The sequence below is a fragment of the Topomyia yanbarensis genome, chromosome 1, assembly GCF_030247195.1.
Source record: "Topomyia yanbarensis strain Yona2022 chromosome 1, ASM3024719v1, whole genome shotgun sequence".
In the NCBI taxonomy this organism is placed as follows: domain Eukaryota; kingdom Metazoa; phylum Arthropoda; class Insecta; order Diptera; family Culicidae; genus Topomyia; species Topomyia yanbarensis.
In genome coordinates, this window is record NC_080670.1 from 169,013,349 (window position 1) to 169,029,827 (window position 16,479).

Below are 16,479 nucleotides of genomic sequence, written 5' to 3' on the forward strand. Positions count from 1 at the left end.
AATCCATTTCCGTCTCCACTTAATCAAAGATTACTCATAAACGGGCAAATTCGGGCAAGAATTCAATTATGTTCCAAATGGAGAATCGTTCAAGGAACACAAATTGCCTTGAAACATGGAGGACATATGTGGACAAAAAAAAGTATTTCAATAATTTAGCAAAAATGTCTGTTGAAATCGTCTGCTACAAAAGAGTGAAAGTTATTGACATTTTCTATAAACAAACAAAATAATATATTTTGACATCAATACATATAAATAAAGTACATACTGTCAACATAACTTTCCATTATTACACATTTGAAACCGGCACTTTTATCAAAATCTAGCTACACTTGAAAAATACTAATATTTCGAGCGCTTGATGAAAAATATGAGCAAAACGCGATGGTTTAAACTGTTTGGATGTGTCAACACCTCAAATATGGAAATTTTGGAGTGTTTCACTTAAAATAGCATGCGGCAGCACCATCTGAAGGACAATGTATTTACTAGAACCCAAAGTACTACCATGCTTTTTTCGACTTTTGGCCAGGTTTTTAGGCAAATCCGCCACTGTGCGTCTCCAGAGTGTTGAAGCGGTTCCAGGAGCGGTTGACGTTGGACCACGGCAAAGGAGCTGGAAGAAAACCGGGATCGGAGAACAAAAAGACGGAGGGAAAGGTGAAGCGGATGATTAAAGCAAATCCCAACGTCTCAAGCCGTGATTTGGCTAAAAAGATCGGCATGTCGCATAGCTACGTCCAGAATGCAAAGAACAGAGCTGGACTACATACATACAAGGTACAGAACTTCCCAAACCGCGATGAGCGGCAACAATCGACGGCTAAAACTCGGGCACGGAAGCTCTACGAGAAGATGCTGACAAAATATGGCTGCTGTGTGATGGACGACGAAACGTATATAAAAGCCGATTTTAACCAAATTCCGGGGTTGGAGTTTTTCACCGGCAAGAGCAAGTTCTATGTGGACGACAAATTTAAGAAGAAGAAAATGTCGAAGTTCGCCTCCAAATATCTCATTTGGCAGGCCATCTGCTCTTGCGGACTGAGGAGTGAGCCATTCGTGACAAAGAGCACAGTAAATGGCGAGATCTACAAATCTGAGTGCCGCGAGAAGCGCCTTTTGCCGTTCTTGCAGCAGCACGACGAAGCTCCGCTATTTTGGCCAGATTTGCCATCATGCCACTATTGTAAAAGTGTCCTGGAGTGGTATGAGGCCAATTCTGTCCATTTTGTTCCAAAGGACATGAATCCGCCAAACTGTCCGGAGCTGCGCCCGGTGGAGCAGTACTGGGCAATGATGAAGCGGGAACTTTGGAAGAGCAAGAAGACAGTCAAAGACGAGAAGGACATGTTAAGAAAATGGAAAAAAAACTGAGAAACTGGTACCGGATGACACTGTAAAGACTTTGATGGAGGGCATCAAGCGAAAATGCGTTCAATATTACACTCAAGGCTCCATCGATAAACTTTTCTTTTGATTTATGAAGTAAATATATGTATAAAACTACCCTAAAATTTTGGTTTGATTTTAAACATTATAAGAAAATTGGCATGACATTTTCGGTGTCGCAATAATTTCGTGTTCGCCCTTTAAAGCATCTTTGGTTAAACCTTATAACAATATAACAAAGGATTTGATTCCTATATGTTTTCAGTTGGTAGAAACTAAAATAATACATACGCCCAATTTGCTTTCCAGTCGTGATTTCGTCCTTCAGAATTCGCCGTTTGCGAAAAGGCTAACCGTGAATATGATTTTCAGAAAGTCGCGGTAAATGGGCTAAACTGGGTCTGTCTTGCTAGGTAGGGCTGGGTAAATGGGCGAGCTTGACATGATATTATTATTTTTAATAGGGCTCAGCAAATGGGTGCATAGAAACTCATTACAAATGAAAGGGCGCGTGTATCTCCTCTTCAAATTTCATGAAAATATTGAAATATTTGAATGTTTTTGTGCAACAACCATCCAGTAGACAGGATCAAGGTGAAATATAATTTATATAATGCAATCGCCGTTTACCGTAAAATTTGCAGAATAATAACCATTCGCCCTGGTTCTGTCCGAAACTGTAAATTTCACCTATTTGAAATGAAGGGCCTCAGTCGAATTCTTGAAGAAAAATGTTTCGCCGTTTTGTTTTCTTTAATTATTAATCGAACGAAAACGAATTTTAGTCAATTTTCACCACTACATTGTAGTATTTTAGTCGCATAATATCATAATAGCGAAAACTCAGTTTGTTTACATTAGCGATTTAGACCCCAATGAAAGATGTATGTCGAATTGTTCACATATTTACTAAAGAAGTAAACAAATAGCGCAAGAAATGTCATCGCGATCGAGGTCAGGCTCGAAAAGTAACGCTATGTAACACTGCTTATTTTGTCAAATTAGTTACACGTATGATTTCACTGTTTCCCGTAGCAACTGGCGGATATGAGGCAACACAGTCTCTCAAGACAAAAACATTAAAACGTAACAACAACAACAACTGTTTCCCGTTAGTCAACAGAACTTTTATCTTTGCGGGACAACGCTAACAAGTAAGGCTTTAGTTGCAGGGTTGTTAATCGATAATTAATCGTCATCGTCGATAACGTTAACCACCCGTCAACGTCATCGGAAACTCCGTTAACGATAATTTATCGTCGGATTCATCGCCATCGTCGATAATTCATCGGTGGTTATCGCGATACATTTTGCGTTACTTTCCCGTTTATTGGAGTTGAAGTTGATGCGGTCAACTTTCAATTGTTTAGAAATAAATAACTATTGGAAGACATGTTGTTGGCAGTTGAAAATCAATAGTTTTGGACATTTTCTATGCACAGGGGGGTCCGACGATGAGTCAAAATGGAATTTTTTCTCAACTTTTCGGGAGAGTTTTATATTGAAGGGAAAGTTATTGGCAGTTGACAATCAATAATTTTGGACATTTTCAATACACAGGGGGTTCGACGATGTGTCAAAATGGATTTTTTCAACTTTTAGGGAAAGTTTATTATATTGAAGAAGTTATTGGTAAGTGAAAATCAATAGTTTTAGGCATTTTCAATGTACCGTCGGTGCGTCAAAATACAAATTTTTTCAACTTTTCGCGAACTTTTTATATTGAATGGCAGGTTGTTGGCAGTTGAAAATCGATAGTTTTGGACATTTTCAATTCACAGGAGGATCCACCAGTGCACAGTGTTTCCAAAGTGGCAAAAAGGTGAAATAAATTCTTTGAACCACGAAAAACATTTTTTAGCTATAGTGTCTTCAGCAAAGTTTATTTATATTTTTTTGCATTTATAAAGTATTAGTTGGGTGATTAATCCCTCTAAAGCTGAGCAGCAAGTTTTTGTTTGGTCATTTATGAAAATAAAAAAAAACTTTCTTTGGCAAAGTTGTTGAGAATATCTTAAGTATTAAATTCGCTGAAGAGACTATGGGTCTATCTGTCGATTTTAAATTACATTTGTGGAGATTTCTTTGATATACCCCTAAAAATTGCTTTTTTAAAAATACTTTTCCTTGTAATTTTGTAGAATTTCAAAATGTTCCAAGATTTTGTTCAGCATAAGAAAATACAGAATTTCAATAATGTAAGTTTATTTGTATCTCTTACAACTTAGAAGTTATCGAATGTTGTGTCCAAAAAGCAAAACAAACACTATCAAAATCGTTTGGTGTGCTCCAACCTACGTTCAAGTCAAATTCGAGTAAATTCCTTCTTTAGCATATTTTTCTTATCTTAGAGATGCGAAATATACAAAAATAATAATACTGTACTGTAAGACCTCCTTAAGGGAAATTTTTACTAAATGATCAGAACGGGTTATGAGGCTTTGTCGAGGGACTAAAAAAGAATATTTTAACCGCTCCGATTTATTAAAAAGAAAGAAAAAATATGTTAATCCAGGTGTTTGCGTTTCGACTTCGTCTCTTCAGAACCAGAAAAAATATGTGCCGATTTTGCCAATGTCATCGTTTTATCAGCCTAAAATTCGCCAAGGGGCTGATAAAAACGGGTCTTCACTGTATTCAAAAAACCGACTAAAACTCTATTATGAGGCCGTTCATAAATTACACTACATATTTAAGGGTAAAAGAAGGAAGAATGAAGCATCTTGTAACATAGTGTAGAGAAGAAACGGAGGAGGGGGCTAAAAGCTTCCTAACTAGAAAATGTAATCAAACATTGGAAATGTGTATGTATATTCTCTTTTTTAAATCCGGAATCTTCTAGTTTAAATTAAAATTATAATAAAATCTGTTAATCACCACACCACTAAAATGTGTAGTGTAATTTGTGAATGGCCTAATAATAGTGGTTTAGAAGTTTTTTTCAATACACTACAATTTTGCGTGCTATAAATTACTAATTACACAATAGCTCAAAATTTGTTTTCTTCATGGTCAAAACAATTTTGATCACCTTTTTGCCGCTTGGAAACACTGTGCACCTGGGACTCTTCTGTACACAAACTTACTCGAAAAGTTGAAAAATTCAATTTTGACACATCGTCGGACCCTTTGAAATGTCCAAAATTATTGATTTCCAATTGCCAACAACTTTCCCTTCAATATAATACACTTTCCCGAAAAGTTTAAATTATTTCATTTTGACGCATCGTTAGACCCCCCTGTGCATAGAAAATGTCCAAAACTATTGATTTTCAACTGCCAACAACATGTCCTTCAATAGGTATTTATTTCTAAACAATTGAAAATTAACCGGATCAACTTCAACTCCAATAAATGAGAAAGTAACGCAAAATGTATCGTGATAACCGATGAACCGACGATGACGATGAAAACGACGATACAATTATCGACGATAACGATGAAGGCGACGATACATTATCGTTAACGAGTAACGCCGATAAATTATCGTGAAAAATGTATCGTATTAACAACCCTGGTACATAAATTAATTTTTGGGTTTGGCGGCAATTCGACGCTAAGTCTATGCCAGATCATGACGAGACGAAGTCTGAAAATTCCTCGATTTAATGCCTAGATACTGTAAAAACTTATTATTTTATAAATTTCTCAAGATGGAAAGATATAGTGTTGTTTAAAACTTAGAAGCCTGCACAACAAAAAATAATGAAATTTAAACGACATTTGAATCAATACGAATGAAAACATACAAAGCTTGAATCAAAAATTTGATTGAAAATTAAATTGAATTCGATGCACTCAATGGAAGCATCAAAAAGCACATGATTTACACTTTCGTTCGTGTGATATTACATGTCATTTATTTTACAGCAATATTGGATCAAAAATATATTCAAGCGCATTCGTATCCCGTTTAATGAAACTGCAATTTTCAATCAAGATGTAAAATTATAATAAAATTCATTGAAGGAAGCACGACAAGTGTATTTATGGTGGAACATAATTTTACATTTGTATTCATGCTCCAAATATGTGCATGAAAATGAATTTAAAATTACAAAATATTTTTTTCTGTGTGTTAGTCAACAAATACTAGAAATAAAGATCAATAAATCGAAAGAATGTGTCCATATGAGAGACGTCTTCTGAGTCATCCGGACGTGACATCAAATCCGGAACGGTCCCACCTAACCCGAAACATCTGGTCACCTTAATATAGAAGAATGTTTCCGAATATTCAATTCCACCCTCAAAGTGCAAATTGTGCAGTTCCTCCACTTAAAATCATTCTACTAAAATCCACTCCTATGCGCTTGTAATAGTGAAGAACTCCAAATCAACACACTCAGTCTGTGAAAACATTGGAGAGCATCCAATATCGATTTGGAAGCAATCCCTTTGCAGCGTTGCCTTAGCTCGCCCGACTGCCTGCCAACGCATGAAAATCCTTGCCCACATAGAAAACGTATGCAGACAGCGATGCGGCGAATGAAAATCAAATTAAACCACAAAACCCACAGCCGATTATTTACAGCAATTTCAGTTAGGTCACAGACAGATTCATCCCCGCATCCCGTACTGTTCTTCTCACCCTTCTCCGTTGCATTAGCCATTAACACTGCCCACAGTCCGGTGTTCGCTTGGTTCAACTTGGCTGGCCTGATTCGATAGCTGTCGGCCCCAATAACCACATCAAGAGGAAAGGGATAGCGTTCTGGAGTGCGCTCTCAAAACACACAGACACCCACACACACACACGTATACACCAACTTCAAATTTGGTGATGTTCAAGTTAGTTTATCGGAAAACCACCGAGAGTGTTACTCCCGCCCACCCAAGTTGTCCAAAATCGCTTCCAAAATGGATCAAACATAACCACCGGCGTTCCGATGCCGTTCCAACTAACGACCATGGCTAGACAGGTGTGGGCCCAAGCCAAGCGTTTGTGTGTGCGAATGGGTACGTACGGCATTGTATAGTCGACCTGCATCTAGATAGATATGGATATCAGGAGACGCTCTTTTCTACACCACTGGTTAACGATATTTGATTGTCTAATTTGTATGCAAATTGAGAGTGCTACTCTTCTCGCCTCGAAGCGATTCCGACCAGGCCGGTCATTTTGCGGAACGGCGTAGTCTAAAACTGGTCGAAATGCATTTATCAGATATTACCATAAGTTGTATTTTGTTCGTAGAAATAGTTCCTCCTGGGCGGGATAAGTTTATTAATATTTTCCCTGTTTGCCAGAGACTCTGTCAATTGCGATAAAACCCATGAATAATGTTTATCCTTTTTCCATTCGATGTGAACCCGGTACCGAAAGCGGACAAACTTTCGGAAACTGCTAATTATCATCGCATCCCGCCTGCTGCGTTGGCAATATGTGATATAGTTTTGCTCGTAATTGAGTTTTATGGGACCCAATTCACCCTCGAACACGCATCTAGCACCAACACACCAGAAGCCACGCACAGCCCCAAACTAAATTTCCCCTTTTTCTCCGCCTTCTCTTTTAGGGTTAAAATTTTCATCAGCCGCCATAAATTATCATAATGCAAAATGGAGCTATCAACGATGGGAGGTCGTCGTCTGACCTCTCAGCAATTACAGCAGCTACAGCAGGCGCACCAGCAGCAGCAATTCCAGCAATACCAGCAGCAGCAACTACAGCTTCAGCACCAGCAGTCGAACCAAACAGCAGCCACCATGTTATTTCAGCACCAGCAGCAGCACCAACAGCAGCAACAACTACAACAGCAGCAACAACAGCAGCAGCATCAGCAGCAGCATCCCGGCCAGCTGCTGCCACCGCCACCGATGACGAACCCACTGCACCGGTCCATTCCACGATTTCATGCCTCGCGTCACCGGAAGGACTCGCTGGGGAAGAGTGTGAGCAAGTACATGTACCCACCCGGATCGCCCTCGATGGGTACCACCGCCAACGAGAACATCTACCATCCTCAGACGACGGCGAGCGTCAACAGCAACAATAGCAGCACTGCCACCATCAATAAGCACAATCGCTACCCGGAGCCGGATCCGGACGTCATCGAGGTGTACCTGGAGGACGATCCGATCAAGCTGAAAGAGGCGGTCCGCGATGGGAAGGAGGTTAGTGTGTATCATGTTACCGAATGTTTTGAGTGTGTTTCTCTAAGCTTCTCCGATGGAAATGATGGGTGCTGTCAAAGGTTGTAACGGAGCCACTCTAGAGTTTTTTTTTCTTCTAGCCGATGAACTTATGGACTTGAGGTAGTTACAACTAATTCATGTGGGTGGATAAACGACTACTGTAGCTTTCTGTTTAGTTTGGTTGGGTTTTAAAATTCTTACTGTTGATCCTGTTTTTTGGTTCTTGGGTACCGTAAATTACGATGAATTTGATTCGATTATAGATCGCTTATTTGGCTTTAATTTTCTGCCAAATCATCTACATCGTAAATCAGTGTTACTATAAACTGATAAAATACTGACTTGCTATTCCTTTTATAATCATTAGACTTTTTAGGTATGTCGAAAAACTACCGAAAACAATGCTACTTCTACATACCTATATGTCTAAAGGGTTTCATTGACAATCATAACAGTTGTCAATGTCAAGCTAGCTTTGAATTTGTTTCACACTCTGATGTAGCAAATTTATTTTAGTTGTCATCAAAAACATTTTGTAATTGTAATTGTAATTGTAATTGTAATTTTATTGCATACGGTATTCTGTTGGTTTACACCTAGTATCAGGACAAGGAAAAATGCTTTGGATACAAGTTACTTGATTAGAGCAGATAAAATTTGAGTTACAATGTAGAATAAGCTTAGTTTAGCCTAATTATAGCATGTTTAAACGCGCCCTGTCGATGCTCTTGTTTGATGGCTAATGGAAGTGCATTCCAGCTTGATACCCCGTGCACTAGCACACTTTTGCCACTGGATGTCGTATGGTTGGGGACAATGAAACTAGCGGAGCGTTCCTGTCGGCCAGGTTGTATGTGCTGCATGATGTAGCCAGGTAGGGACTTCTCATACGCCTTTTTCATGAAAAGGCATTCTCGAAGACGGTAGTTGATCGGCAGGTCGTGTCCCAGGATGGAGTTCCTCACTGCAGCTGTTGTGTCGCGACGACGAAGGTTATGCACGAAACGAATGGCTGATTTAAAGCAGCGGTGTAACTGATTACGTAGAGCAGCTGACAGTCCGGGATAATACACAACGTCACTATAGGTGAAAAATGGAACCACGACAGCTTGCACAAGCTTAAGACGTGTCGATAGTGATAGCACAGTTGCGAATCTTCTCAAAGTCCTGAGCGTGTTGTAGACCTTCATCACGATGTCGTTCACTTGATATGTCCAGGTTAGTTTGTTATCCATGTGTAGTCCGAGGTTTGTGACACGGTTGCCGAGAGGGATTGCTATGCCACTGAACGTGATTTCTACTTCTGGTACGACTGAACCATTTTTGCTGAAAACTATCGCTTGCGTTTTCTTTGGGTTCGGAAAAAGGCGATTTCGTTCGGCCCAGTCGACGATCGAAACCAAATCTTCGTTAATGTCACGTACAAGTCGATCTACTTCATGCGCAGGTCCAGACAGGTAGATTTGAAGGTCGTCTGCGTACAGCTGCCATTCACATTTCAGCGTTCTAGGTAAACTGTTAATGTAGAGACTGAACAGAAGCGCGCTGAGACAAGAACCTTGTGGGGTACCGTCTGGGACATTCCTTACAGTGGACAGGATGTTTCCAACACGCACAACTTGAGAACGCCCTCCTAAAAATGAAGCGATCAGAGTGCACGCAGCTTGAGAAAACCGGAACTCGTTAAGCAGCTTGTCCTTCAGGATCTGATGGTCAACGCAGTTAAAGGCTAACGAGAAATCTACCAACACCATCACTGTGCAGCGGTTGTCATCGAAGTTGCTGTAGATGTCGTGAACAACCTTCGCGAGAGCGGTAGTCGTGCTGAATCCTTTCCTGTAGCCGGATTGTTTACATGCGAGTAGCGGTGGATTGGCTTCGTTTAAGTGCTCTGTTATTTGATCAAGAAGGATCTTTTCGAGAACTTTAGAAATTGCCGGTAGCACGCTGATCGGACGGTAATCTTTTGGTTGTGTTGGATTTGAGGATTTTGGAATGGGGGTGATGATTCCTCTCTTCCATGAGGCTGGGAATGAATTTGTGTCGATAATTGAGTTGAACAAATGGGAAAGAACAGGAAGGATAAAGGGACATAGGAGTTTAATGAAAGAAATGGGAATATCGTCTGAGCCTGTAGCGTTCGTTTGAATTTCGTAGATTTTCCGGCAGATTTCGTTGACATTGGTGTGCCGGAAATTCAAATTTGCTGCCGCCGGGTCTATTTCTGCTTGATCATGGTGTTCAGAGTATGCGCGATTGCGATTTGCTGGGAGCTGTTGTCTGTGGCCTTCAGCGAAGAAATGGTTGAGACTTTCAACATCCGCTCCATCGGATGATATATTTTTTTTGGAGTTGTGAATTCCTTCCCTTTTTAGGTTACTCCAGAGCTTTTTGGCAGGCAGATTGGTGTTAAAATGCAGTTCCGAGTACCGAGTTTTTGCTGCGAAAATGAGTGAGTAAGCTCTATCACGTTTGCTGGTGTAGTCTTGCCATTGTATGTCGTTGCGAGCTCTGTTTGGGTTACGCTGATAAAGAGCGAAGGCGAGATCCCTCAACTTTACTGCTTGTTTCACTTCAGGTGTAATCCATGGCGTGCGTTGGTCGCGCACGACTATGGTCCTTTCTGGAGCAAACTGCTGCAATAGTCCTCTTAACTCTCTACTCAGCAAATTTGTTTTCCTGTTCACATCCCGTTCGTCGTAAAATGGTTGCATATCTCTGGTGTTTAGAGCCAGCTGGAGTTGTAGTTGGTCGATTCCACGTATGTTCCGTACTGCTGTGGTCTGCGCAACAGGCTTGCGTACCTTAATGTTAGCTAAAAGATAGATCACTTCGTGATCGGATATGGTATTCGTAGATGCTTTCGATTTGATTACGGTACTAGGTGAATCCGTGATGAGAAGGTCGATCGTAGTGGCACTATTCTCGGTAATGCGAGTAGGACCCGTCGGTAATATAGTCAAATTGAAGGCCGAGTTGATCTGCCACATTGCACGCACATTCGCAGATGGCTGAGATGCGCTAACATTTAAATTGAAATCACCAACAACATATGTTCGATCGAAATCGTGTTCCAACAAGTCCAGGAGGAGCTTTTCATAGCATTTGCTGAAGTTTGGATTCGAGCAGGAAGGGTTGTATATTACTACGACACAGATGTTGAGGTCGTTCAACTTGCTTTGAACTGCAAGGAATTCAAAACGTGAGGCGATTGGAACTTCGGGATCGAACGTAGATTTCATGAAAGGTATAGCCTTGATTCCCTTCTGTATATACAACCCTACTCCACCACATGTTTTCAGTCCTCGACCACGGCAGGATGGAAGCGTGTGTTTGATGAAATTATATCCGGGAACACGGATAGGGCCGACAGGTGAGGAGGGCTGAAGCTTTGTTTCCGTCGTTGCAAAAAAGTGGTACTGATTCGTGTCTAAAATAAGTTTCACACCATCGATATGGCGTTCGAGACCCCTGACGTTCAGGTGGCCAATTCGCAGGTTGGATATATTGTTTGGCATAATGTACTTGGAGGAAACGTCAGCGACGCGGTAGAGCTAGCAGTGCGAGGATGTTGTGACATCCGCCGATAAAGCATCGAAGAAAACCGAGGAGTCCATGGAACGGGATGAGAGCTCAGCCAATTCTCGAAGCGTGTCTATACTTTCTACTAAAACGTATCGTTTCTGCTCGGGAAGCAACACTGAGACTGTATCGTTTTTAACAAAAACAGACTTGATTATTTTGTTCTGCTTCAATCTGAGTGCGAGGTTTCGTATACGGAAGGTGCTTATAGATAGGACTTCGTTAATAGTAAATCTGTAGTCCAGAGCGAGCCCGCCCGGCAGGTTGCACAGTTTTGCTTCTTTGTGCTTCTTGAAATATGTTCGCAGAACCACTTGTTTTGAATCAGCACTATCGAAAACAATCACGATCGTTGGAGTAAGGGAACGGTCTGCCCATTTTGACGGTTTGACCGGCATACGGAAACTGCAATCGACATGCGACATCTCCTGTTCGACACCAAGAAAACCTAATACACTTTGGACAATGGTTTGGATGTTCTCCCCTTCGCAGTACGGAATCTTGTTGATTGCAAGTCTGCAAGAGTTGACTGCATTGGAACAAGTACGGGCTAGTTTTGCTCCTGTTTGAATCATCTCTAGCTTCTCGCCGATATCATTCACGAGCTGATTCTGTGCGGTACACTGACTGTTACATCGATCTGTATTGCGGAGTTTACTCTGAATGCGGTCGAACTGCTTCTTACTGGCTGCGCGTGCTTCATTCAGCTCGGCTCGTAGCTGAGATAGCTGCGCTGTTAGTTCGTTGATAGTCTTCCTCAACGATTCGACGTCATCATTGTTGGCAGATGTATGTTGTTTCGCAATAAGACAACCTCTTACAGCACAGGTCTCACAGAAGTAATAATAATTCGACGCACATTCCACTTGAGATTTGCTGACTCTTACGCACGTAGCATGGAACCACCTGAAGCAGGTGTCACAGCAGATCCACTGGATGGATTCCGGCTTCTTCTTTTTTCTTCCTTTGGCCGGGGGCATTGCATTATTGCATGTTCCGCAGGTATCTTCGCTTTTCATAGTGAACAAGATTGTAAAAAGATGATATTTGCACTACACATTTACTTCCTCGAACTAACTCAACTGTACGTACGCCGCTGACGCTTCACCGGCACACACACTAACACATTTTACGTTTTCGCCGAGGAAATTTACAAAAGTGAAAAAATGGCTTTTTGTTCCACTTCACAGGTGTTCTTAACACTTTTTAAATGTTTTAGGCTTATTGCAGCCGCAGAACACTTTTCTAGGTTTAAAACGACAAAAAAACATGAGAAAATTGCAAAAGTTTAATGCGTCGATTTTTTCCCTCTTGCGGCTTTTTTGTGTATGAAACTAGATCGGAATAATGCAACGTTTTGAAGCTTTTATTTACAATATTATATTTTTTTCTGTTTTTGATTTATTTCGATACAGGTGACGTTAATGATACGTAATTGAACTTTTTTTCACTTTTTTGTGCGCAAAGCAACAAATAAAAATTATTTTATAAAATTGAATTATCACGTCCACACCTTCTATTGAACTACACTGTATCAAAAAAGTGCCCGTACAGCTTTACTCCAATAATAAAACATTAAAGTTAACCCACATACAATACGCAATGCCCTCCACGATAAAAGCTATCGATGATGCGAGGAGCGTAAACAGCCGTCAAATATCAAAAAGCGGTTGGAAAACGCCTAAAAATATGCGGTAGAACCAGAGAATTTTTGGAACATCGATATATTTACGGATGAGAACCAGGTATCTGCTACGCCGCCATGATTTCAAAGCCAACATCTAAAACGTCGCGTTAGGGTCGATCCACAATAAACAAATTCAATTTCATTCGACACAATTTTGTGATAGTCAAATTCGTTTAATTTGTTGGTGCTCCATGGTATAAAGTTTTTGTTATTCACTGACATGTCCAAAACAAAACATTTCTTCAATTAGCTGTTCAATGTTTTCGCTTTTTAACAAATGTCTAAAAATTGAGTCATGCCGTACGGTATCTGACTAGTGAAAATCGAGCTTCGAGCAAAATGAGCAGAACAATTTGAACTGTCAGTGGGGCCCATAATTTGTGTGCCCGCTGAGATGTTGACTTATGTCAGTTCAATACAAATGGGATAGGGGTGCCATATACGTGATGAGAACCAATTTAATATTTTCGGGACTGACGGATTTGTTAGAGTGTGGCGCAAACCGAATACTGAGTTAAATCCGAAAAATTTGTGGCCGACAGTAAAGCACGGCGGTGGTCTTGTTATGGTGTGGGGTGCCTTCAGTGCAAGTGGTATTGGAAACTTTATCTTGACATTTCAAAGAACAATTTAAAAGCTAGTGCGCGGAAATTGGGCCATGGAAATAATTTTCGCTTTGTTCAGGATAATGATCCCAAGCATTCATCGAAGATTGTCAAAGAATGGTTGCTCTACAACGTAAAATCGACGCTCCCACATCCTCCCCAATCAACGAACCTAAATCCCTTAGAAAATTTGTGGATCATCTTGAACGAAAAATCCGGGAGCCTCCGATTCAAAATAAGAACCAGCTGAAGAAGGTTCTAGTTGAAGAATGGCAGAAAATTTCACCTCAAATAACCCAAAAACTGGCTTCCTCGATGAGAAGACGTTTGCAGAGCGTAATTGCAGCAAAACGTGGTCATACCAAGTATTAATTTTGTATTTGAAGTCAGTTCAATAACATTTCATGTCATGTACGGACAATTTTCTGACATTCATTTTGGAAGAGATGTTTGGAATGAATTTTTCTTATATTTAAAGTGTTGATAGAATCAAGGAGTTATTTTAGTTTGTAAATAAACAAACTTAAGGTTTTTATTCTTTAACTTAATGTGTTTAATGTACACCTGCGCATGCGAGCAATCCCTGTACGGATAATTTTTTGATACACTGAACCTTGATCCCTATCCTTTTGTTGGGATAACTGTCAAAAATGGTAACCCACGTGGTAAAATTCACTGTCAAAAATGATCGATAGTGGCAGATGAGGAAGTGCTTACATTAATTTAGAAAATCAATAAAAAATAATTCTGAACTTTTTAAAGGTTGAACATATATATTGTTATATTTACAAAGATAAGCTTTATCGATATATGAAAAATGAGAATTTTATTCTTCATTTAATGACTCAATTGCACCAAAACAGATTTAATGTTTGTGAATTAGTTGAACCAATAGCATGTTCAACTAATTTTGGGATTCAAATTGTTTTGATATTTAACAACTAATTAATTTTATGGGTTTTGACGGAAGAGCTAATACCTTTTTAAAGACTTTTTTGGTTATCCAACGAAGAAACAGATCGAAATGATGGATTGAGCGAAAAAATCAGCTGGGGTGGCAGCGGTGGTTGTGTGTGATCTCACTTTAGAGTGGTATGATCACTGTCGCCAATTTGTCAATCACATGTTCGACCTGGGACGTCATCATAGTCCAGAGATATCATAAGCGTTTTGTGCAATGGGCCGGACTTCCAAGGGTTGCAAGTTCGAATCTTGCCTCCAGAGTGATTTTTTTTCACATAATTGCTTTCGTTTAATTCACCCCTGCGACCTGTTTTACCCGTTGGATACCACCAGAAAAGTGTTTTGATATTCGTTTTCCCCAACTGGGAGAACGTTCAAATACACGTTATGAGTCGAATTTTGTAGTGGATTTGTTCGATTTAGTGGATTATACTTTCACTTCAATCAGTATAATTTTCCAGAATAAACGAAAAAACTAAAAAAAACATAGATGGATAGTTTGTGTTGTTGCTTTTCCACCATTTATCATATTGTGATTTGCCCATGAACACACCATATCACAAATGTCACATTTCGTGGGCTGGTATACCATTGGACACTTTTGGTCTGTTTTATTTGGTTATTGAAATCATTTATTCTCGGTTCAGTAGTATTTCAATCATTGTAAAGTTATGTTAATCTGACATTACAAAGGATTTTTCAAAAATATATAGAAAGTTCATTGGATTTCATGAAAAAAACACGTCACAAAAACATTAACTTTGGATTTTATTCTATATATCAACACGCTCTTGCTGTTGCCGCTAGAAAAAAAATACATGTTAAATGTTTTTGTGGTGTGTGTCCTATTGCCTCGACTGCGGCCAGTTGAATTGTTAGATAAATCTTCCATTTATCCATTCCACTCCAATACACAAAAATTTTAATTTTTTTGAGCTGTCCTACTGAAGCTGTAGAGCTGGGTCCCCATCATACTCACTCACTATACCACTTGCAGAGAAGACGGAAAATGTCAACCACTAAAACACTGCTTAAGGGGGGGCGTCTGTTGTAAAGTGCTCAAACCGAATGTTGTTTTGTTTTACGATTTTGGAGGCAAGGCAACAATGGATCTTTTGTGTAATTTTAAGAATTATTTAAACAGTCATTGTGTACGAAAAAAAAATATTTTCAGTGACACAGAGCCACACATACGAGCATTCCAAGAATAGACGTCCAACCATTTCCCCATCGAGGAGCGCCGCGGCGAATACGATAACTTTTGATAAAATTGACTGATACAGGAAATTCAATAAGATTTGTAAAGTTTAGACTTGTATTTACTAGGTGAACCAAAAAATAGAAAAACGTTCGACCTTCGGAAAATGGCTTCATGAAAACCGAAAAATCTCATATGTTACTGTAAAATACGTTCATTTTTCTTCTTTCTCCCATACGAACCAAATGATTTCAGTTTTTCCATTTTTTGTACGAGCACAATACTGCCGCTACACGCAAAAGTGTCCGTGTTTTATGGAATTTGCTATCGTACACCGAGCAAAATTTACATTGAATTTCCATAAAAACGTCTTATGACTTTCGGACATAAGGATTTTAAATAGATTTTATAAGTCTGTCTTATGATTTGGAGGGGAAATTTTCCAGATCCATCTCTTATTATTTTCATAAGACAGTCTTATGAAATTTATGAAAATGTCCGAATGAACGCCATTGGTGCCCATTTATGAAAATTGCTGACATTTATATGGAGAAAACATAGTAAAAATAATGATTTACATAGAATGGTCTTATGAAATTCAGCACAATGTTGGAATTAATTCCATAAGTTTTTATTCATGTATATTATTGTGCATTTATATAAAAAATAGAACATGGCTGACATTTCTCGATCATTTTTAGTAGACAAAAAATCAACAGTAAAAATCAACCTTGAGAGGATATTAGGTTTTACACCAACCGACATAACCCCACAAAATGCGCCGGATGAACTTCGTTTGACAATTCTCGGTGGTTTGTTTACATGGGACTTACATGAGTTTGAATGTAACAAATGGGCACCCGTTGCACTTGAACTCACGCAACTGACAAAATATACAAAGCACCGAGAAT

The 16,479-nt window shown here is 39.6% G+C and overlaps 1 protein-coding gene across 3 annotated transcripts in view; it reads left to right on the plus strand.

Moving 5' to 3' along the window:
* Positions 1 to 16,479, plus strand: part of LOC131680625 (GATA zinc finger domain-containing protein 10-like) — a 450,427-nt gene that overhangs the window by 424,745 nt on the left and 9,203 nt on the right. For all 3 annotated transcript variants that reach the window (XM_058961350.1, XM_058961342.1, XM_058961355.1), the window contains one exon: positions 6,915 to 7,512. In XM_058961350.1, coding sequence (XP_058817333.1) covers positions 6,958 to 7,512 — 555 coding nt within the window. In that variant the 5' untranslated portion in view covers positions 6,915 to 6,957. The remainder of the gene's footprint in view (positions 1 to 6,914; positions 7,513 to 16,479) is intronic.